At 41.9% G+C, this 24,376-nt stretch overlaps 1 protein-coding gene across 2 annotated transcripts in view; it reads left to right on the top strand.

Moving 5' to 3' along the window:
• Positions 1 to 22,385, top strand: part of LOC126527951 (uncharacterized) — a 34,618-nt gene extending 12,233 nt beyond the window's left edge. For both annotated transcript variants that reach the window (XM_072285716.1, XM_072285715.1), the window contains 3 exons: positions 10,968 to 11,116; positions 15,244 to 16,039; positions 20,821 to 22,385. In XM_072285716.1, the coding sequence (XP_072141817.1) occupies positions 11,098 to 11,116; positions 15,244 to 15,917 (693 nt within the window). In that variant the 5' untranslated portion in view covers positions 10,968 to 11,097 and the 3' untranslated portion in view covers positions 15,918 to 16,039; positions 20,821 to 22,385. The remainder of the gene's footprint in view (positions 1 to 10,967; positions 11,117 to 15,243; positions 16,040 to 20,820) is intronic.
• The last annotated feature ends 1,991 nt before the right edge of the window (positions 22,386 to 24,376 follow it).

Below are 24,376 nucleotides of genomic sequence, written 5' to 3'. Positions count from 1 at the left end.
ACAGCTACAAACGTCCCTTGAAGCAGTGGCGGTTCGAGCTGTTCCTTTAAACAAACTCGTCTCCATTTGCTCGCTTTATGTACCCCCACACTTCAAGTTAAACAAGCATGAATTTCAGTCATTTATAGACGAATCGCCAGAACCTTATCTTATCCTTGGCGATTTCAATGCACACAGTTCCCTGTGGGGCGACTCTCGTACAGACGCACGAGGACGTCTTGTTGAACAGTTCCTTTTTTCTTCAGGTGCATGCTTGCTGAATGAGAAGGAACCCACGTATTACTCCCTAGCAAACAGAACCTTTTTATCAATTGACCTCAGCCTAGTTTCCCCGTGTATACTGCCCGAACTCGAATGGGAAGTTACGAACAATCCTTACGGGAGCGACCACTTCGCCATACTGATAAGAACATCTGAAGAAAACGAATATCCTCCACAAGCTCCTAGGTGGAAGATAGACACAGCCGACTGGCAGAAATTTCGAACTCTCTCTAGCATCTCGTGGGCTGACCTGTCTTCATTAGAAATTGATGCTGCTGTGGATTATCTTACAGCATTCATAATAGATGCCGCATCAAAATGCATATCCGAAGTAAGTGGTTTGGCATGCAAACCACGTGTACTGTGGTGGAACAGCGAATGTAGGATCGCCCGTAAGAATCAGAACAAGGCGTGGGGGTTGCTACGGGCTTCTCCCACTGCAGAGAATCTTATGAACTTTTAAAAAATGAAGTCCCAAGGCAGGCGAACCCGCCAACAGGCCAGAAGAGAAAGCTGGCACAAGTTTTTATCGAGTATTAACTCGTTTAGGGATGAGGCCAAAGCCTGGAACAGAGTAAATAGGATTAGAGGGCGGCAAACACATTCACTCCTCCTGGTAAACACACAGGGCGATACACTGCAAGATCAGGCAGACTCACTTGGGGAATATTTTGAGAGCGTGTCAAGTCCAACAAATTATACACAGTCCTTTCTCAAATACAAGAAACAGAAGAACGTAAGCCATTAACAAGAAAAGGTCGAGAGAATGAGCCTTACAACCGTCCTTTTTGTATTGCTGAATTGAGAGCTGCCTTGAGCGTATGCAACAGCTCCGCACCAGGATTTGATAGAATCATGTATGAAATGCTCAAAAACTTACACAATGACACGCAGGTTACACTACTAACACTTTTCAACACCATTTGGGATGCAGGGTACCTTCCAACCGCATGGAAGGAAGCCATTGTGGTCCCTGTTTTGAAACAAGGCAAGGACCCTTCCTCAGTGGCAAGTTACCGCCCGATAGCCCTCACAAGTTGCATTTGTAAGGTGTTTGAAAAAATGATTAATCGGCGACTCATCCATTTCCTTGCACTGAGCAAAATCCTTGATCCCTATCAGTGCGGCTTCCGAGAAGGGCGCTCCACAACTGACCATCTTGTACGTGTAGAAGCAAATATCCGGGACGCATTTGTACACAAACAATTCTTCTTATCCATATTCCTCGATATGGAGAAGGCATACGATACGACGTGGCATAACGGAATCTTAAGAGATTTGTCAGAAATGGGCATCCATGGTAATATGCTAATGCTAATAGAAAGCTATCTGTCCAGTCGTACCTTCTGGGTAAAAGTAGGAAATGTACTTTCGCGTCCTTTTACGCAAGAAACGGGTGTACCGCAAGGAGGCGTGCTCAGCTGCACACTCTTCATCGTGAAGATGAACACGCTTCGCGCTTCATTACCACCGGCAATCTTTTATTCTGTCTACGTGGACGACATACAAATAGCTTTCAAATCCTGTAACCTCGCAGTGTGCGAGAGGCAGGTACAGCACGGCCTGAACAAAGTCTCAATGTGGGCAGACAAGAATGGATTTAAGATCAGTCCTAACAAAAGCTCTTGTGTTCTTTTTACAAGAAAGAGAGGCCTGGTTCCGGATCCTTCCTTAGAACTGTGTGGACAACGAATACCTATCAGCAAACAGCACAAATTCCTAGGTGTCATACTTGACTACAGACTCACTTTCATTCCACACATTAAATATCTGAAAGAAAAATGTCTAAAAACAATGAACTTAATGAAACTTCTATCTCAGACTACATGGGGTAGTGATAGGAAGTGTTTAATGAACCTATACAAGAGCCTAATTCGGTCTCGATTGGATTATGGTGCTGTAGTATATAACTCTGCCACCCCGAGCGCACTAAAGATCCTAGATCCTGTCCACCATCTAGGAATCCGACTGGCCACTGGCGCTTTCAGAACGAGTCCCATACAAAGTCTATATGTAGAATCAAATGAATGGTCTCTCCACCTACAGAGATCATACATTAGCTTTACATATTTCCTTAAAGTACGCTCTAATCCTGAACATCCATGTTTTGATACCGTTACTGATATGACGTGCGCTACACTTTTCAGCAATTGTCCTTCCATAAGACAGCCTTTCTCGCTGCGTATGAAGGAGCTTAGCGATGAAATGCATGTCCCACTCCTCGAGCATCGCTTAATGCAGCTAACCAAGCTCTTACCTCCTTGGGAGTGGCAGGTGATACAATGTGACATATCCTTTATAAAAGTTACAAAGCACGCTCCTGAGGCCGAAATCTGAATGCATTTCCTAGAACTCCAGCACAAGCACTCCTGCGCAGAGTTCTACACAGACGCTTCGAAGTCAAATGCCGGGGTATCCTATGCAGCCGTCGGCCCATCGTTTTCGGAATCCGATGTACTGCATCCGGAAACAAGTATTTTTACGGCCGAGGCCTACGCAATACTCTCTGCTGTAAAGCACATAAGAAAATCGAAATTTCCAAAAGCAGCGATCTATACAGACTCTCTCAGCGTCGTGAAGGCCTTAATGTCACTCAACAAACATAAAAATCCCGTATTTAATGAACTATATTACGAAGCCAATGTACTCCACTTAATACAAGGGGTATTCAAATCATCAGCAAGGATCAATTTCCAGTCGTCAAGCTTGTGTTTTAATATATAGTTGCAACAATCTGGAAATATATATTTTTTTTTTAATCAGGAGGCGGGTATAAAGTGCCAGTAGCCACCACAAGATCACCTATTTGTAATTTGCACCATACCGACTCTGTGTTAGGAAGACTCGGTATCACTACAAAATCAATGCCTTTGAGAATAAATAAAGCTACTCCGCCGCCCCTACCTCTTAACCTGTCACATCGCAAGACAGAGTAATTAGGAGGCACAAACTCACCTTCCGTGACCAAGTCGTTTAGCCAGGTCTCAGTGACACAGATCAGAGATGGTTGATGGCATTCAATTAGCCAATTGAAGTGAACTGGCTTGTTCAATAGGCTGCGTGCATTTATATTCAGAAGGGTTAGGTTGTATCTATCCCAAAGTAACTCTGTGCTGCCAGTGCTGGGTATGTTGCTGGAAGTTTTGATAAGCAACTTGCTAGTGTCATCCCAGGAGTAGCAGATGCTGTCTACTATCAGAATGCCAAAGGTCAGTCAAACCTTGTTCACGTTCTTAGTAAGCTCAACCGAATTACCCACAAAGCTTTGCGAGTTTGCCACACAGGGAAAGAAAAATCCTCACTGATATGAGTATCTGACCCTATGAATTCAATAGCATTCCTTAGTATCGAACTCTTCACTCTGAAATTGAGCAGCTTAAGTATGATAGGTCTCACCTTTATGCACCGAGCCAATGACAGCACTCAACGCAGTTGCATTCTATTTTCAGTTTCGTGGAAAGGAGCTTCAGCACAGTGGCAAGTAGTTGCTCTGGGAATTCAGGCGATGGCTCAGGCACACCATAGATTATTAAGTTGTTCCGACGTGATTGCTTTTCCGAATCATTTTTTCTGCTCAGCAGTTCGATGGCTTTTCTAAGGTCGACTGTTTCTTCTAGAGTATACACACGCTGGTCGATGTCAGCGGTGGCCGACGCCCACGCTTCTATTTTCGAGATCCTATCTTCAAATGCATCAATTTGAGCAGTCAGACTTACTAAATCTTGGCTTATCTGTGTTTGCCCTTCAAGCAGTTCCGTGAGCACATGTTCAGATTTTGTGTCTGGGCCAGGGTTTGACTTTACATCACCCGACATAATTAGCAATATTCTCAAGGAATGCAACAAACAAGAAAGGGTACACAAAAGGCACTCAGGGTCCAGCAGCAGCAGCAAACAACGATCGTCACTTCTGAAGCAATGCACACGGTGTCTATTGCTTACCTGTAAGATGAAGCAAGCAACGTTGAGACAGCCGTTCGCCATGCTGCTACCGGACCCACTGAAGAGCAGAAGCCGCGAGTCTGGCTTTATGTCGTCCTGCGACCACGTGAGCGTTGCAGCAGTAGTCCGCCATGCACTATTTGACCAGCACCGATGAAGTTCATTGTCGTCGATAAGCAGGTTCTCGTGTGATACGAAATCACATGTGCCGTTGAAGGTGGAGTCTAAGTTCACATGTACCGGAATGCCACGCAATCGACAAATGGAAAAAGCATAGTCCTCTGGATAGTGGCGGCTGACGCAAGCAGAGATCTGCAAAATGAAGCAAGCAGATCTGGATAATAAAAGAAGAAATGGATAATAAGCTCCACCTGATAAAACCACAGTTAGGATTCTGGCCCTCTACTACAAAATCGCGCCGAACAGATGTCCTATTTTGTCGTCTCAGAATAGGACACACGTTTGGCACCCATAATTTTCTACTCACCGGAAGTGAGCCTCCAACCTGTGGTAGATGCGGGGAGAGGCTGACCGTACTCCACGTCCTCCTGGAGTGTCGGGAAGCCGAATCTGAGAGAAAGAGATATTTTTCCTTAGCATACCGCCGACACATTCCTCTTCATCCTCTAATGTTTCTCGGTCCAGAACCGCTTTTTAATACAAACAGTGTCGTAGGTTTCCTCAGAGATGTCGTCTTACATGTTATTAGTCCCATGAATTCGTAGCGCCTCCTCTCTCGAGTTAATTGTTTTGCGTAGCACATGCCTCCAGGCCCTTGTGCTTCAAGGGCTCTAAGGAGGCAGTAGTGCTCTGGCATTTCTTATAATCGTGATATATTTTACCTATCGGATCATTCTTTTTATATGCATCTAAATTTTCATAGTACAAGTCGTACGTCATCGCCATAATTTTATCATACACATTTTACGCACTTTAGAGCGTATATTTTAAGGCCTCTTTACAGCCACCTCACACCAACTTCATAGCAATCATAATTACACCGCAAACTCATTACCACAGACATGGCGCTCTTTGGCCACACCTGGCCTTTGTGCCATAAAACTCCACACATCATCATCATCAAACATTTTGCGCATAGGGAGTCTCCGACTCGGCGATCATGCACATCGCGCGCGGACTTCTCGGACCCTCACCTAATAATTTTGTGCATCGGCGCCTCTGACTGCGCGACTGCACGAACATCGTGTCGACTCCTCGAACTGCACGGCTAGGCATTTCGCGCGTCTGCACCTCGGACTGTGCGACTAAGCACACTGAGCCTCGACTCCTTGTATCTGCGGCAAGGCATTTCGCGCGTCGGCACCTCGGACCTGCAACCAAGCATATTGCGCCTTCACTCTATGATCATATTGTCACAATAGCTCGTAACAATATCTATCATACCCCGCCACCCCCCCTTCATAAAGAAAACCTCATCATGAGCTCTGTTCACTAGGCTTCTTGGGCTGGCACAACATCTGGCTGCAGAAGTGATCGAGGCATCATGCAAAAGTAAAATTCTTGAAAGCACCTAGCAGCTGCATATCTATAACTGGCTCTCTGAGCCTAAGTTCCAAAGCCATTGTTAGGTGAAGATGACTTGGAAGGCTGCTTACACTCAGCCTTCATTCAGTAACATGGTCAATTCTACAAAATGAAAAAAATGCCTCACTGATTGTTTTGGAGACTGCTATCAATCAGGCAGCCTGCAGGTACAACACTGGAACTATATTCATGCCTACACAGAGTTCTGCACCTCGGTTTGAAACCCAGGCACCATGCTCTTTGTAGAGAATGGTGCCTAATAAAGTTCCTTGTGCTAGTTCATTGGCCAGTGTGCTATTATTTTGAGAGTGTGCAGTCACACATTCAGTATGGCTGTTCTAACAAAACATAGAGCTTTAAAACGGTGCCATATGTATTTCTGTAGATTCACTTCAACGAAAGTGACATTTGTTTGAAACTTCAAATGCTTTTATTTCAGTTCGATGTTTTTGCACACCATACTCAGCCTTACAGGTGTATTGTCTGGGTTGTTTTTGGCCAAAAATGACAAGGGTGGTAACATTTTATTCGTGTTAAAATTGTCTTGGGGGTGATGCTTTTTTGATTACTCTAGCACCGTCATGAAAATTACATTCAGGTATAGTACTCACTGCTAACTAGAAGAAAATGTTCATAATAAATGCAAAATTGTTATCTTGTCTGTAAAATGCTTCCAAATGAATAAAAATAGCATCACCCCCTAATGTAGGTTTTTAGTTTTTGGTTAAGCAAGAAGGAATCATCGAAAAGCCCCGTAACGAGTTAGAAATTAATTTGACTTCCGACCTCAATATTTTATGAACTGCTACAGCTATCAAAAATCTAATTACAGATCTGAAATCAGCATGAAAAATTGCCCCAGACAGTGGAGTTTGTTAAAGATTCACCCAAAAATAAGAAAAAAGTTTTAGGACCCACGTTTCCCTCTTAAGTCACGTTCGATCGAAAGTGCTGTGGCACTGTCATGATGTACAGCAGATCGTCACGCTGGTGTTTTAGTGGACACCTTCCTGGCGCCTAAGTCGAGAACAAGAATGACATGGACAACCGGCTATTGATGAACTGGTCCAAAAAAAAAAAGGAAACAAACCCCTCTGACAACTCTGCGATTGCTCGGACACTGTCACGGGATTCCTGGGCCTCCCTTCTAGCCTGGTGGGACGCCAGTAGCAACCGCAGTCGTCGCTGCAGAGGGTGTGTCAGATTGTTGCAGTCTCGGAAAGTGGCAAAGAGAGAACTTCGTACGGGCAATGTGCTTAAAGGAGCCACATCCACGGCTAACTGAACAACATCAAATAGAAGGAGCACTGTCATAATGGACCGACTCATCCATTTCCTGGCACGTAGCAGCATGTTGTGAACAGAAGAAGTGTGGCATAACCATAGGTACAGGCCAGGCAAAATGGGGTTCCATTATAGCAGTCGCACCAAGCAATCGGAACCAACGGTCACACAGTCGCTTCATTCCTTACACACCTGTTGGGCATTTCATCATTTGTTCTCATCTTTTTAATGCTTCACACCATATGCCGTTTCAAGAAATTTATCATACGAAATGGTCAAATTGGTCACCGTTCTCTGAATATACGGAACTTGCGAAATCGTCCTGTACGCATCACAGCTGCCGTCTGGACTGCAAAGTACCATCAATGTTGTGTTCGCTTGTCATCTCTACGGACTTAAGTATATGAGATGTTACACAACATAATTTAATAACCCTGTTAACGACTGTTTATTTGATACCCTTGCAGTGAAGGATTGTAAATGCCGACAACACATAACTGTGCGAAATCAATGCTTGTTGTTAGTGATTAGCTAATATTCTTTGTATTCTTCAGCTAACCGCTGGTATATTGACACTTTGTTCTACTCAACAGTAGTATGTACAGGTAAGTGCTATCACAGTAAGAAGGTTATTGATATTTACTACTGGCTCAAACTACTCTGTTCATAATTCTCATAATTCAATCGCTTCTTAAATGGCCTTTCACTTTATGTCCTTGAAGCTGTGATTTGCAAATAGTTGAGAAAATCAAAGTAGACTTAATCACTAGCGAGCACCACTGTTTCTACCACATCTGCAATCTTAAATAGAGAGAAGTATTTGAAGAAACATGCCCATACGTGTGGCAAAATGAATAAATGTTTGCTACCGCTGTCTTACCAAACTGATTTGAGATAAGCAGTGACTAATTCTTAGCATCTAATTATTAATATTGTATCGCCATTCCAATTACTTATCATTTGACCTCGTTGACATTATGCTCTATAATAGTAATAGAATACTGAACTGAGCTTATCACTAGTGGTCACTAAACATTCTTCATTATCAGGTAGCAGTGGTAGCAGAAATGCTTATTCAATGCCATTTTGATAGATATTGATGACTATGTATAAGATTGATGGCTACTGCTGTCATACCAAACGAAGTGGTGCGTGATTACTAGTGACAAAGGGACATCTCCTAGGGATTAAACTTGAATAATCATTTGACTCATTTTTAATTTGATACTCATGACTTTATGCTGTGTAAAAGTACAAAAACACAGAATGGAGCTTATCACTAATGATGACTAATCAGTCTGCATTATCAGTTACCAATGGTAGCAGAAAAACGTCCTCATATAATGACGTTTTGATAGATAGCAATGATGTCTCTCACGAAGGATGTCTGCCACTGTCAAAGAAATATGTGATCCGTGATCACTAGTGACTACAATTCTGCGTCTCCTAGTTATCACAACTGAATCGATGTTTAAAAGAGTTTTTTGTTTGACATCCATGACGCTGCGACGCATACAAGTAGGACACCGAACGGAGCTTATAAATAGTGATCATTAATGACTGTGTGATATAAATTAGGAAAGTTGAATGATTTAAGCTTATTTACTGACACGTTCACTTATGCCATTGAAGATGTGCACGAATGGTGGCTGCAATGGTCACATTACACAAAGTGATTCATCATCGCTAGAGACTCAAGCTTAACATCTCCTAGTTATTATATTATAGTTATTGAATTGCCGTCTCGATGGCGTTTCATTTGATATCCATGACGCTATTCTGCATGAAAGTATAGAACATTGTGGCCAGCGCATCACTAGTAATCACTAATGACTCAGCGTTATCTTTTAGCATTGGTAACAAAAATATGCTTGTTTTATTACAGCTGGATTGATACCAATGATGGTATCCACTAGTGGCTTAGGCATACCGCTTCATAGTAGGTATAGTTGAGTCGCTTGTTTTATGACATTTCATTGGATATACATGATATAAAGTGTGCAGTATAGCGAGATCACTGAAGTGCACATTGTATTTCACTTGTGCTCACTAGGGACTCAAGCTTATCAGTTTGGTGTATAATTCAATTAATTGTTATTTCATGAGAAATTTAGTGTTAATGATTTTAATGAAGCATATGCATAGCTTTGCAGTGAAGCATAATAAAGTTGAAAGTGGCCACTTTGATGGAACATCGTGTGTGTCCTTTAGTTAAACACATGTGCACAGTCTGTCCCCAGTCAAGGTACAAGCACCGAGATGTCTAATAACTGTACTGGCAGCCATTCAGTGCTGTTTTTATCACTGCTGTGGCAATTTGCGGCCTTCCTGGCTGTTACATTTTCCCGGCTGGTATGGCATTTACTTGCATAATGATCGCACTCGCGTAATGATCGTACCCCTGAATTTTGTCGTCAAAATTAGATTTTTTTCTTTCCCTTGTAATGATCGCACCCCGAACTTGCTGCAGCGATATGTCGTGTGCCAAGTCTACCTAATCATGATCGCGCTTACCATCTGTCGAATGCTACGCGAACGACTCTTCCAAGACATACCAAGCAGTCCGCACTCACCGAACATTCTTAAGCAGATGCCCCATTTCATTCCTTTCATCACTTTCCGCACTTCCAAAAAAAAAAAAGGCTACAACCAAACTTGTGTTGGCTTTATTATTTGTAGGCTTTATAAATGTTGTGACCAACAACAACAAAAAAGGCGCCTGTCGGTTCATCTCGTCTGCACTCGTGGGCACGCAACAAATCGCAAGCAGCAACGATAGTGGCCACGTTCACACTGATACATTAGAAGTGCACCCTCTTCATACGCGGACGCTTGGAACACAGCTAAGATATTCCCCCACCCTTGGCGGAAACGTGCCGTATTAGGATAGTAGTGAAGACAAATGACGCAATTTCCACTTCATACCCGCCATGTGTTTCTATGTCACTGGCAGCTAAGCATGCCCACCTCTGTTTCTGTCCCCGCAAGTGGACATGGTTATGTTATTGCCACAGACCTGCCAATATTAACAATACTATTCATTACTGATACGGAAGAAACGGTTTCAATGTGCATAATATACTCAGGAAAAATAATAAATTTCGTTCGGCGCGTTTGGCTTGCTCTGCCGGCCTCCATTTTTGTTTTGGTGTCCCGCACTACAGTATTACAACGGCAGCCGCCTGTTTGTTGACCTATTGTCATCCCACAGCAAATGCAGGATGAAAAATTGTTTTTCTTTTCTCAGATAACTTAACTTGTGTAATGATGGCACCCCTGAATTTGCGTCAATTTTTTTAACAATAAAGTGTGATCATTATGCGAATAGGTAAGGTACTTTCTTTTCTTTTCTCGCTTTCGAAAAACGTATCTGTGGGTTTTAGTGTATTAGAGCAAAGTAAAAATTTAGCCATTTTGTAATATCTGATAAAGGTAAAGAACTGGAACTAGGATTCTAAATGCATCTGCAGTAAGCTTTGCCGACCTAAAATTAGCTCCATCATAATATATTCAATCTTGCAATCCGCCATGTGAAGATCATTCCTAATATATGCCAACATCCTATTAATGAAAGTTGCGAGTCCTCTGCCATGCTCATTATCCTTTACTTCTGCTTTGAAACCTGTTAAGGTCACCCTAGACATCAGTGTTTCCTGTAACATAACCTGAGGTTTCACACCACGCGTTCTAACAAGCTGCTGCAGAGATGCCTTCTTATTACTGGACTGCCTACAATTCCACTGCCAAATACTAAATGGTCTAATACAGCAGTCTTGATCATGTAAATTTGTTGAACTTGTTCTGAGCTTAAAGGGACACTAAGGACAAATATTAAGTCAAGCTAAAGTAATAGATTAGTGCTCGAGAATCACTTAGTGGAATGCCTAAGTTCTGATATTAAGGGTTTCGGGAGTGATGCTGAAATTGTCCTGTTAGGTGACAAGAATGCCCACGCACAGGATCTAGATGGCTATGCCGACAACAACGAGAAGTCAATACTAGATGTTTGTGAGCAACAAGCGGACCACGGGGGAATTATGAAACCGGCAATTGACATTACTGCCTGATGACAGAAGGAATCCATGGTAAGATGAGAGAAATGGTCATTGACGAGGAAGGGTATAGTAGCATAGCAAGTGACCATAAACACATCATTCTGAAACTGAGATATGCAGTTGCGAAAGAGAGCAAGGAGAACAAAATGTCCAGTCCAAATTCGAACGCTGAACAAATAACAACTATAGCTACGAGAGTCTAGGAAGAACTTGACAAATTGCCAAGCAATGAGTGGGAATATAGTGAGCTTCCAAATGTAATAACAAAAGAAATGCGGAAAGAGAAGCAGCTATTCATTGGAAAGGAAAAAGAGTAACTGAAAAGCTGGTCAAACAGGGAGATACGAGAAGCGATCGCCGAACAACAGGAAGTATCCCGAGAGCACAGGCAGGCAAAGAAGGTGCAGTCGCCGCAGGATGAAGTAGCCAGTAAATGGGAAATATACCGGGAGAAAAAGTCTGTGGTTCAAATAGTGGTGCAAGCAATGATAAAAGGTGAAAGTGAACATTGTTTGTCAGAAATACGGGAGAAAAAGAAGGCCGCAACTAGAATATTTTGGAACCACATAAACCTTTAGGCAGTAAGTCTGAAACAATACAACATATCTTAGATGACGATGGAAACAAACTGAAAGGGAACGCACCATTAAATTGCATTGGAAAAATAACAGCCGAATCTTTCCAAGGCAATGATGAGGTTTTACTTGAGGAATAAAAGTTCGTGAAAGAGAACCAGATGAAAAAGGAGTTGGTGCTGACAAATTTCAACTGGAAGAAAGCCCAAGAAAAAATTCCGAAGCCGACAGCCACAGGGCTAGACGAAGTTCCCGTTAGGCTGATTGATCAACTAGGTCCAAAAAGTAAGGAAGCTCTGTGGAAAGCAGTAGCAAAAAGTCTAAAAGATAGACGAATACCAGACAGTTTGCGACAAAGTAAAATAAATATAATATATAGGTAAGGGGGAGAAAGATTGAATTCACTCGTTTAGACCGTTGACTATTACATCGGTAATATACAGGTTAGCAATGCAGGCAATTAAATTAAAGCTGGAAGAATGGGCAGAGAATAACGGCATTTTAAAGGAACTTCACGATGGCTTTATAATAGATAGACATCTGGATTCTAATTTTTTCTCCATGCTCAGTCTATTGAAGTGATCAGAGTAGAAAAGAAACGGTTGTATGTGGCGTCTTTAGAAATTGCAGGAGCGACAACGTAGGCCACAACATTTTGTGGGATATTCACGAAGGGAAAGGCTTAGGTGTCAATTGTCTAGAGTTTTTGAGAGAGATTTACCTAGAAAATACCGTTTGCATCGAATGAGAAGGAATGAGGAGCAAGGAGAAAGTTGATATCAACAAGTGACTGAAGCAGGGGTGCCCGTTATCCCCACTGCTGTTTATGATGTACATGGTGAGGAGGGAAAGGGAGCTAGAAAGAAGTCATATCGGGTTTAATCTCTCATACAAACAGGCCGGTACAATAGTAGAGCAGCAGCTTCCAGGTTTGTTTTATGCGGACGACATTGTGTTGCTAGCTAACACACAGAGTGACATGCAATGTCTGGCTAATTCTGTGGAAAGGAAGGGGAGAAGTTATGTCTGAAATGTTGCGTTAAAAAATGGGGTGTTATAGTATTCCTTAAAAACAGCAAACAGACAGTGACAATACCGCGCCAGGAAATATCTTGCGTAAATGAATACAAATATCTTGGTATACGAATAAATGAAGGCAATAAATATATGGAAACAGGAAAAAAGAATAAAGTAAAGGGGAAGAGAAATGCGGCCATAATGAAACACAGAGGGCTATGGGGATACAATAGATACGAGGTGCTGCAGGGTATGTGCAAAGTTGTAAGGGTGCCAGGACTTACTTTTGGAAATGCGATTGTTTGCTTGAAATCAGGGCTACGATTAGGACTTGATGGCAACCAAAGGTCAGTGGGACTCCCACATTGGGCGCTCACGGGAGGACTACAAATAAAGCTGTCCAGGGTGATATGGGCTGGGCAAGTTTTGAAGTGAGGGATGCACACAGAAAAATGAATCATGAAGAATGACTGAGGAATGTGGAAGAAAGTAAATGGGCTGGGAGAGTGTTTAGGTATCTGTACAGGAAAAACATTGATTCACAGTGGAGGAAAAGAACTAGGAAGGTTACCAGCAAGTATGCGGCCTGTGTGGTGAGCAACATAGCTACAAAGAACGTCAAGTGAAAAGTCAGAGGCTGAAATAATCTCGTGGGTGGCGGCAATGGAAAAGAAACCTACCATGAGTAACTACTTAAGAGGAAAAAACGAAATCTGGAAAGCAACAGTTTATGATAACTCAAAGGGAAGCTCATTACTTTTCGAAGCGAGATCAGAATGCCTTAGAACACGCATTTATAAAGCGAGATATAGGAAGGAAGACGAAGCATGTGCTTGCTGTGGTAAAGCTAGGGAAACCATGAAGCATGTTCTATTAGAATGTGAAGATATCTGCCCAGCGGTCGATTTAGGAATCACTGGCTTTCTTGACGCCCTTGGGTTCAACGAGAGCATGGGCAAAGTAAACATGTCCGCAATAGAGATTAGTAAAAGGCGGTTTAAAGCATGGCGAAAGAAAAATAGGTAATCTAGAAAAATGGTGGTGGACAAAAACAAAATTCACTGTAGGGATTCAGAAACTTTGTTAATTTGAATTCACCAAGGTTTTTTTTTTTCTTTTCTTTACTTTAACATAGCTATGGCACTGGGCATTAAAATAACAAGAGCTTGGTGGCACTACCCATCGCCTCATTCGAAAGAGGACTTGTAACATCCTCACACAGACACACACACACGTGTGTGTGTGTGTATATATATATATATATATAATGTGTGTGTGTGTGTGTGTGTGTGTGTGTGTGTGGACACCCTCCCTGCAGCCGAAGGGTAAGTTAGGCACAGTATGAAACTAGTGTGTGTGTCATTCCTTTAAAGTCACCGACGGTGCTTGGTATCTCCCTTTGCAAATACTACAATACCTTCACCTGCTAGTGTGTTAAAATCCACTGCGCTTTGCAATGGGAGCGTACTATTCGTTGTCGGTTCCGGCAATCATTTGCCTCTATTTTGTGATGGCAAAGCACAAGGAAGGAGCAGAGTGCACTCCAAAAGGAGTTGCCGTATTTTTGCAGCTCTGAGCCGCACCAAACATTGCTAAAATTTTCTGTAAGGTCAGGATCGGGGTGTGAATTACTGAAATTCGGATTTGAAGTTTCGCTCCATGACAACACAGCCTGCGCTGCCACAAAGCCACACTTCAGGGCAAGGTTCTCGAGTACTCATACTTTCGCTATCTCCTGGGGAATCCCACCCTTTTTCCACCCCTGTGTGTTGAAGCTCCCTTCTCTCCTCCACTGTCGGTCATTCTCCTCCTCTACGTGGGTCGCCAATTTGCATTTAGCAGGTAATAGTGCAGATGGCGCTAGCAGAGTTGAACTTGGGTCACGATAAGCTGTGATCAACGGCCCAGCTCCCATCTCGGGAAACAGTAAAGCAGTCATTGGCTTAAGATACGACATGGACAAGTAGTTTATACCATAATGGATGCTGTTTTGTACACATCTGGGGGTTGTGTATGCAGTTATTTTCATGGGTTATACGCGCATATTATTTTTTTTCTTTATGGACTGTTCTGAAAGAGGATGCGGGTTGGCAGGTTATATGGGAAAAACTGCAGCATTTCCTAGCCGCCTCCTTCAAATCTCGACTTAAGATAATGTTGCCAAAGTTCAGTGCGTGATCAAGAGGAAACTAACTGATGAAGTCTGGTATAAAACAAATTTGTTGTGCCAGTTTGTGCCTCCTAATTACTCTGTCTTGCGATGCGACAGGTTAAGAGGTAGGGGCGGCAGAGTAGCTTTATTTATTCACAAAGGCATTGATTTTGTAGTGATACCGAGTCTTCCTGACACAGAGTCGCTATAGTGCAAATTATAAATAGGTGATCTTGTGGTGGCTACTGAGTAAATAAAAATAACCGTTAGGAGTTCTTTGTTTCATCGTACTTGAAATCACCCTGAAGATCTCCCAAATCAAATGAAAAAGATTGCTTGTCATTAAATTTAGCCTCTGTGTTCTTTTTTGCCATTTCTTAACAACTCTTACTTACTTTTTTTTGTTTGTGCAGCATCGAGGCCTTTAATTTCTGCATCAACTGCCAAATGTGACAACTCAAAGCAAGGATGCTTCCACCGATGTCAGCTATGTGACTATGAGACTGATGAACTATTTCTTCTGGAAGAACATGCCAGCGACCATACTGGCGAGAAACTGTTTCATTGCCCTTTATGCCCTCAGAGCTTTCCACAGAAGCAGAGACTGAGAACCCACCTGCTCACCCACACAATCAAGACGCCATTTCAGTGCACTTCATGCTTTCGGAGCTTCTCGGATAAAGGTCACCTGAAAGTCCACTTGCGCATCCATACGGGCGAGAAACCGTTTCATTGCCTTTTATGCCCTCAGAGCTTTTCTCAAAAGTGCAGCCTGAAAACCCACCTGCTCAACCACACAGGCAAGAAGCCATATGAATGCCCTTCATGCTCTCAACGCTTCTCGCGCAAGTCTTACTTGAAAGCCCACCTGTACAGCCACACAGGCGAGAAGCCATATCAGTGCCCTTCATGCTCTCGGTGCTTCTCACGAAAGTACGACCTGAAAGTGCACCTCCTCACTCACTCAGGCGAGAAGCCATTTGAGTGCCCTTCATGCTCGCAGAGCTTCTCACAAAAGGGCAGTCTCAGGAGACATGAGACGAGAAGCCATTTCAGTGCCCACTCTGCCTTCAGAGATTCTCGTTGAAGAATGCCCTGGAGATACACCAGTGCATTCATACAGGTGACCGGCCATAAAGTTGCACCGTCTGCTCCAGGTCCTCATCACTTGAACAGATTAAAGAGAGCACAGCACCATGGTGCTGTAATGTAAGTCAACACTCTTGTTGAACTAGAGTCTGAATTACAAAATATACTTATGTGTAGTATGTTACGTGGTGTGCTACTGCATCAGGTAGCACAAGTGTCTCTACATACTCCTGAAAGCAAGCTTTAACTCGAGCCAAACTCCGATGCCGCCTATTCAAATACATGTAAAACGCAGGAATGTTTTTCTGAATAACCAGTGTGTCGATTATAACGAAATTTGTTACAATTGGAGAGAAAAACCTAAATTCTGGTGATTGCTGGCAGCATATTTTTGGTTGAAGGCCTGAATGTTATAACAGGAATTTACAAAGATGGTTCAGCATGAAAAAAATTGGAGCTAGAACTTCATAAATTTTTAGCTCTGTACCTGGAATAGATATAGCTCGGTAAGCTGCATCAGCTAGATTTTTCAAAGCGGACAAATTTAATGTATGAATTCATTTCTTTTGTTAATTTCTTACACTACTTACGGGGACCTTTCAAATGTCCTACTCATTTATTATTTATTTATTTATTTATTTACAAACGCTGCTATCTCATTTAGAGACATAGCAGAAGTGGGTTACATAACTTATGAACACAAAAATGTCAACTAACATGGTTAGGCAGTTCTTTCCGAAATTGATTAGTCGGCAATAAACGCAGAGAACCAACTAAGTTATTCCATAATTCAACAGTGTGTGGAAAAAAAGAAAACTTAAAACCATCTATTATTGCAATGAAGGGTGCTATGTTTAATGGGTGAATACATCAACTTAATCGCACAGAAGGTGTCATTAGCAAGGTAGGCGCTTCATTGTTAGTCGATCCTTGTATGATTTTGTGCTGCAAGATTAGACGGTCACACGTGCAACGAAACGACAGTGGGTCGAGTGATAAAGCGTGTGCGTGCGATGACGGTGAAAACATACGGTCGTAACTTTTTTCTGAGTGGATTCTAATTTGGAAATATCCTTCATGCGATGAGGCGACCACACTACAGAAGCATACTCTAAAACAGGTCTAACTAGTGATTTATAGGTTTTAAGCTTGCACTCTTTAGTGCCTTGCTTTAAGGTTCGTTTTAGGCACCCTAATTTTTGCAGCGCTTTATAGCAGACTGTATTGATATGATTATGCCAACTAAGGGTTGGCATAACTAAGGTTAGGTTAGTTGTTAAAGTAAGTCCAAAGCATTTGAACTTGTTAACTTCGTTTATACTGTACCCTTGAGTGCTGTACGTGAATTTTAGGGGCTGTTTCTTGTTAGTAAAAGTCATTGCCACAGTTTTGCTTAAGGTAATGCTGATCTGTCATGTGTTACTCCAGTCTGAAAATGATGAAAATACGTTGTTAAGAACTTCTTGATCACGAAGAGTACGAATGTTGCAATAGATCACGCAATCATCTGTGTAGAGATATTTTCACTTGTGTGTTTCTGGCTACTTCAATAATGTCATTAACATATATGATGAATAAGAGCGGCCCGAGAACTGAGCCCTGCAGCACCCCTGAGATGACCTGAGCTATAGAAGAGGTTTTGCAATTAAAAGTGACGGATTGGAGTCGGAGGTGCAGGTAATCAGATATCTAGTCAATTAGTTTATTACCAGGAGAGATTGCAGCAAGTTGTAGTAGTTTTCAATGGCTTACCCTGTGAAGTGCTTTTGAGTAGTCGAAAAAGATGGCATCAAGCTGACCGCGGTTATTTAGTGATGTGACTATGTCATGCGTAAATTCTAATAATTGCCCTGTAGAAAATCCTGCTCGAAAACCATGCTGCTGTGGGGATAGAAAGTTTTTTGCTGATAAATACTGAATGATGTGCTCGAGAAGTTTGCAACATGTGGGCAGCTAGTGATTAGCTGTTTGCTGCCAGATTTGAAGATTGGTATGATGTTAGCTTGTTTTCAAACCTGTGGAACTTAGAGACATCTTAAGAGATTTGTTAAATATAACTGTCAAGTACCGAGTATTCCCTTCAGAGTATCGCTACAAAAATTTGTTTGGCCCTCCGTCAGCTCCAAACCTTTTTGTAGTATCAATTGTTAGTAATAAGTTATGAACACAAGCGTTAGCTATAACGAGAGCAGGACGCTCTGATAAAGTGTTGTTGATGCAAAAAGGGGGACCGACGCCATCGTCCTGACAAAGTACAGACTCAAAATAAGCATTGAAAGTTTTGGAAATAATCAGAGGATCAAAGGAAGGGTGATCGTTAATGATCAATGATGAAGTGTCATGAGCAGCCGCATGCACCGTTTTGAAAACTTAGATGCGTTTTCTTTCAAGAATGTTGATAACAAGGTGTCGAAATAAAAGTGTCTGGCTTTGTGCATTTTTGGTTTTAATTCGGACTGAAGCTGGTGCAGTATTGAGCATTGGTTGCTATGACTCACATTGTTATGTTTCCGGAGCCTCTTGATGCCCCTGATAAGATGAATAATGTCCCCATTATACCAAGCGTGCTTCAGGCTGCGTTTCACACACTTCTTGGGAACAAGCTGCAAGATGCATTTCTTAAGAATGTTGCAGAACATATCAAACAACTTGTCCACACTGCAAATGCTGCTACATTGTAGAAAAGCGTCAGAAGAGGATGCTAGAATATTACCAATAGAATTGTAATCAGCATGGGAAAAATTATTGACAATCTGAAAAGCAAGTCTATTGCACTCACAAGTGACATCAACCTTCAGCAGAACTCCTGTGTGATCGGACAGGCCTTCTATGATTTGGCAGCCCTATCCATTTTGTATTAACCTTTGGTTAAGGAAAATCAGGTCTAGGATCGAGCTCTCTCGGGTAACGCTACTAACAATCTGTCAGATCTAACAACAAAACCAAAGTCAATAAGCGAGTCACAAATCGGCCTGTCACGTCCATACGAAGTCAATGTACTCCAGTTAATACAAGGGGTATTGAAATCACCAGCAAGGATCAATTTACAGTCGTGAAGCTTGTGTTTTAATATATAATTGCAACAATCTAGGAATCTACTTTTTTTTTTTGGAATCAGGAGGCGGGTATAAAGTGCCAGTAGCCACCACAAGATCACCTATTTATAATTTGCACCATACCGACTCTGTGTTAAGAAGACTCGGTATCACTACAAAATCAATGCCTTTGTGAATAAATAAAACTACTCCGCCGCCCCTACCTCTTAACCTGTCACATCGCAAGACAGAGTAATTAGGAGGCACAAACTCACCTTCTTTGACCAAGTCATTTAGCCAGGTCTCACTGACACAGATCAGAGATGGTTGATGGCATTCAATTAGCCAATTGAAGTGAACTGGCTTGTTCAATAGGCTGCGTGCATTTATATTCAAAAGGGTTAGGTTGTATCTTTCCCGAAGTAACTCTGTGCTGCTAGTGGTGGGTATGTTGCTGGAAGTTTTGATACGCGACTTGCTAGTGTCATCCCAGGAGTAGCAGATGCTGTCTACTATCAGAATGTCAAAGCTCAGTCGAACCTTGTTCACATTCTTCCTAAGCTCGACCGAATTACCCACAAAGCTTTGCGAGTTTGCCACACAGGGAAAGAAAAATCCTCACTGATATGAGTATCTGACCCTATGAATTCAATAGCATTCCTTAGTATCGAACTCTTCACTCTGAAATTGAGCAGCTTAAGTATGATAGGTCTCACCTTTATGCACCGACGCAATGACAGCACTCAATGCAGTTGCATTCTATTTTCAGTTTCGTGGAAAAGAGCTTCAGCACAGTGGCAAGTAGTTGCTCTGGGAATTCAGGCGATGGCTCAGGCACACCATAGATTATTAAGTTGTTCCGACGTGAATGCTTTTCCGAATCATTTTTTCTGCCCAGCAGTTCGATGGCTTTTCTAAGGTCGACTGTTTCTTCTAAAGTATACACACGCTGGTCGATGTCAGCGGTGGCCGACGCCCACGCTTCTATTTTCGAGATCCTATCTTCAAATGTATCAATTTTAGCGGTGAGACTTACTAAATCTTGGCTTATCTGTGTTTGCCCTTCAAGCAGTTCCGTGAGCACATGTTCAGATTTTGTGTCTGGGCCAGGGTTTGACTTTACATCACTCTACATAATTAGCAATATTCTCAAGGAATGCAACAAACAAGAAAACATACACAAAAGGCACTCAGGGTCCAGCAGCAGCAGCAAACAACGATCGTCACTTCTGAAGCAATGCACACGGTGTCTATTGCTTACCTGCAAGATGAAGCAAGCAACGTTGAGACAGCCGTTCGCCATGCTGCTACCGGACCCACTGAAGAGTAGAAGCCGCGAGTCTGGCTTTATGTCGTCGTGCAACCACGTGAGCGTTGCAGCAGTAGTCCGCCATCCACTGTTTGACCAGCACCAATGAAGTTCATCGTCGTCGATAAGCAGGTTCTCGTGTGATAGGAAATTACATGTGCCGTTGAAGGTGGAGTCCAAGTTCACATGTACCGGAATGCCACGCAATCGACAAATGGAAAAAGCATAGTCCTCTGGATAGTGGCGGCCGACGCAAGCAGAGATCTGCAAAATGAAGCAAGCAAAGCTCAGACAGCTGTTCGCCATGCCGCTACCAGACTCACTATTAGTCGCATATTTTAACACCTTGTATAATACGTCAATTTTGTCCACTTTATAGATGTCCTACTTGTAGCATTTTACAGAACTGTGATATTTTTCATTGCTCAGTTAGATGTAAACTTGATAGTTTCATTTTCTGAAAATTCGTGATTTTCAAAATTTTTATTAAAAGACTGATGGCCTAAATAAAAAATTCACTACCAACATTCACTAGATTCTATTTCCTTTATATGCAGCAAACCTCATGTGGTCTGGTGCTGCACTTGTCAAGAAAACCGATTTCTCCTTTCCCACGCATTTAGATGGGAGCCCCCAAGCCCAAGCTTGCTCTTAAAGGGTCCCTGAAACACTTTTGCGGCGTCACCATATTTTTTCTACATCTTTTCTCAACACGTTATCGAACACAGAGCAAAAGGATTTATGAGAACTGACCCACATATAGTTGTCGTAGCTGAGAAAGAAAACAATGTACAGTTAAACTTTAATTAACAGAAGTCGGCAAAAATAGCTATTTGCTTTGTTATATTGTGGCTTTTCATGATTTGAAAAGTAATCAATGTTCATTTGTATCTCAAAAATTACTGTTTGCATGCCCCAGCAAACTATGTATGTTCATTGTGATCGTTATTGTTACACTACAAATGTCTGAAGGATGTGTTCTTTAGGCCCTGTTTTTTTTTTTTTTTTTCAGTATTCTCTTTGGTACATATGAACTTGTTCTCTTAGACCAATTCTTGCATTTGTTGCCTCTTGGTTCTGGTGTACATGGTTCATCATGGATTCTTTTGATCTTATTCTATTTGTGCCATTATTTCTTTTACAAATGGGTACTTTTTTAGAGGAATTGATTGTTCTGTAAGCTTTCCACTGTCTGTTTCACCAGAGCACCAAATAGATGCCAGTGTTTGTTGAGTATTCATTGTCTGTTCTTGATATTTCAATAGTTTATTGACAGCATGCAATATAGGGATGTTAGCACTTTATTGTATCTGGGGCTTCAAGAGAAGTTGAGGGACGGCAGATGGAACTTCATTATTAACACAGAAGGAACCTGTTATAAGTAACATAGATGAGTAATCTAATGTTTGAGTCGAATGTCAAGTCCACCATGCTTAATTCATTCTTACATTTTATTTCAAATAATGTACCAGCATTTCTATAAGCACTAGTGTGACATATATTTGTGGAAATATTTGTATAAACTTTACACATTGAATTGGGCTTATATATAAACCTGCACTGTGTAATACATTATGTGCAGAAACCAAGAAATTGGGCCAATCCTGTTTTTTGAAATTTGAAAAAGATGCTTTCTGAATTACAGTTGTGCTAGTCTCTCATCAGGAATGTCCGCACCGACAAAATTGTGCACAGGACATGATTTTAAGATAATAAATACGAGGGTTCACTGTTTCGATTAAGGGCGTGCAAATATTTCATACGGTAAAGTAGGCGCTTTGTCAATATAACTATTTTCTAATATTCCTCGAACACTTAAAGCATTACCTGTGCACTAATGAACCTCAAAGTGAAGGAAAAGTATGACAAATGTCACCCCTATGGGCATAGTAGGCATAAAACATAAGAATGTGCGTAGTAGAGGAACACCAGGATGTGTACATTGTTTTACCCATATTTTGACAATAGCTGTGCATTCATGAAAAACAGTTTCAAACATATTCTACATTTGTTTCAATTCTCGCACTATTTGATTTGTATTCCATTCAGTATGCAAGAAATTCTTCTATATAGGGCGACAATGTACCTTCGTGTAATAAATAAACATATTTGTGGCTTTTTATTTTTGTTCTGCAAGTTGCACTCCTAAGGATTACTTCCACATCCACTCAGCCATTTTGGTGGCACATATGCCTTCAGACTGTGGCACGTTACATCCACGTAAAGAGGCACCTGCACCAACATGTGGCCATATCAGTGCTGGGTCTTCATTTCAAAGCTTGCTTATTTGTAACTTGGGAACTCGGATAGCAATTTTCTATCGACGCCGTCATGCGATGTAGGTGTCAATGTATTAAGCCAAATGTGAATTAGGAACATGCATGCGTGTGCAGTATGCTACACAACATTCTGTTACACAAGTGTTACTGTATGCTCAGATATGTTGAGCTGCCGAGGTAATTCATAGCATGTACCAGTATAATGGGAAAAGCTGCTCCATTATGTTTTAAGAATGCCATGAAACAATTTGAAAACACTGATATGACGTGACACATGACACTGGCAACACCACAATACCAAAGTCAGGGATCGTGCCAGTTATGTTGGTACACAGTGTGGAAATAAATATATTGTAATACAACTTAACAAGTTTAGTTATATAATGATATAGGCAAGGCTATGCAGGGGTGCTGAATGTTGCGGAGATATTTTTGGTAATCAGTTTAGAGCACACATTTCAGTGGCCACAGCCATGTGATATTCCATGATGTAACTGCTCAACAATGAAGCATTTGTTTATTCATTATGCATACAAAAGATTCCTGTGTACAGTAAAATACTCATTAGCGAGAAATTATTAATGTTACATGGCTCATTAGGACATGTTCTCCAAGTAAATCGTTGCCAAATTGAACATCCTTGTTTATAAAAAGTGGTTTACATGTGCACAACAAAAGGTAATAGCAGATTGTTTTTCTTAGTTTGGTGCCCTGAATTGTTGGAAAGTTCTTTGTGGTTAAGTAGAACCAATTTGTGGATGCCTTGTTTAGTTGGAGCTAAGCTACATTTCTGAGACATTTAGAACATAAGCAGTGTAAATGTTCTTGTGAATGAACCTACTTATTTTTGTTGGAATCTTCTCTTCCTGCCATGAGGGATTGTTTTGTCTACAAGTGCGTTGAAGCAAAATTTCATTACCAAATTTTATTTAATGTATACATTTTTGTCCTGTGCAAGCCCTCTTCAGAATAAGAGGCACATTGAAGCCTTCATAGATCGCTTCAGATTCCGTTGGAATTTACGCTAACATATTGGCCTTTCTTTGACAGAACAGTTCACACTTACACAAGGTAGGGGTTCTCAGACCTTTTGGGTTTGGCGATGCTCCACCAGCTTTTACATAGTGCTGCAGAACCCCTCCCTTCCTTTTCCCAGTGATCTGCTTATACACACAGACTTAACATCAGGGCTCATTTAGGCTTATGGAGAATGGAATGGCGATAAGAGGGGACGTTGCTGCACTCAATGTTGTGAGCACAGAGAAGCTGTCATGTTTTGGCAGGATTGGGGTGGGATAGCCTTTGAATCTGCCTTAGCGTTGCTGCCGCGTCTGGGTTTGGCCTCCATTATGTCCATTTCGATGTGTTGTCGCTACTCTCGAGGGCCATTTCTGTTGATGAGGTACGTACGATGTTGTACAGACAATTCTTTTCTGCTCTCCATAATGTGCTGTGCAGGCCAACCATCTGGCTGCCATCCTATGCACAGTGCACCATTACCAGTATGTTCACGCAAACGGAGGGGTGTCACATGCACAAAAGCCTACAGTATTTTTTGCGAAGAAATTTTACAAGGCATTCACCTTCCGGAACGGTCTTTGGTGTATCAATCGCAGTGCTAAGCGTAAATGCCCGCATCGCCTGGAATGTAGCGCTGCCCCTCGCCCGCAGCAAAGTGTTTATTTTTTTATTCTCCTTGGCTGCCACCCGGCGTAACGTCGGTGTGAATCTACATATACGCATGCAGGCTCGTTTCACTAAGATGCTGCAGCAGACTTAAAGAATGTGTTGTGCATAATCCATTGTTCATAGTCTGTTAAGTTCACACCTTTTA

Source organism: Dermacentor andersoni, unplaced genomic scaffold (assembly GCF_023375885.2).
Source record: "Dermacentor andersoni unplaced genomic scaffold, qqDerAnde1_hic_scaffold ctg00000039.1, whole genome shotgun sequence".
Classification (NCBI taxonomy): domain Eukaryota; kingdom Metazoa; phylum Arthropoda; class Arachnida; order Ixodida; family Ixodidae; genus Dermacentor; species Dermacentor andersoni.
Note: the sequence above shows the minus strand (reverse complement) of the source record. Positions and strands in the feature narration are given on the sequence as shown.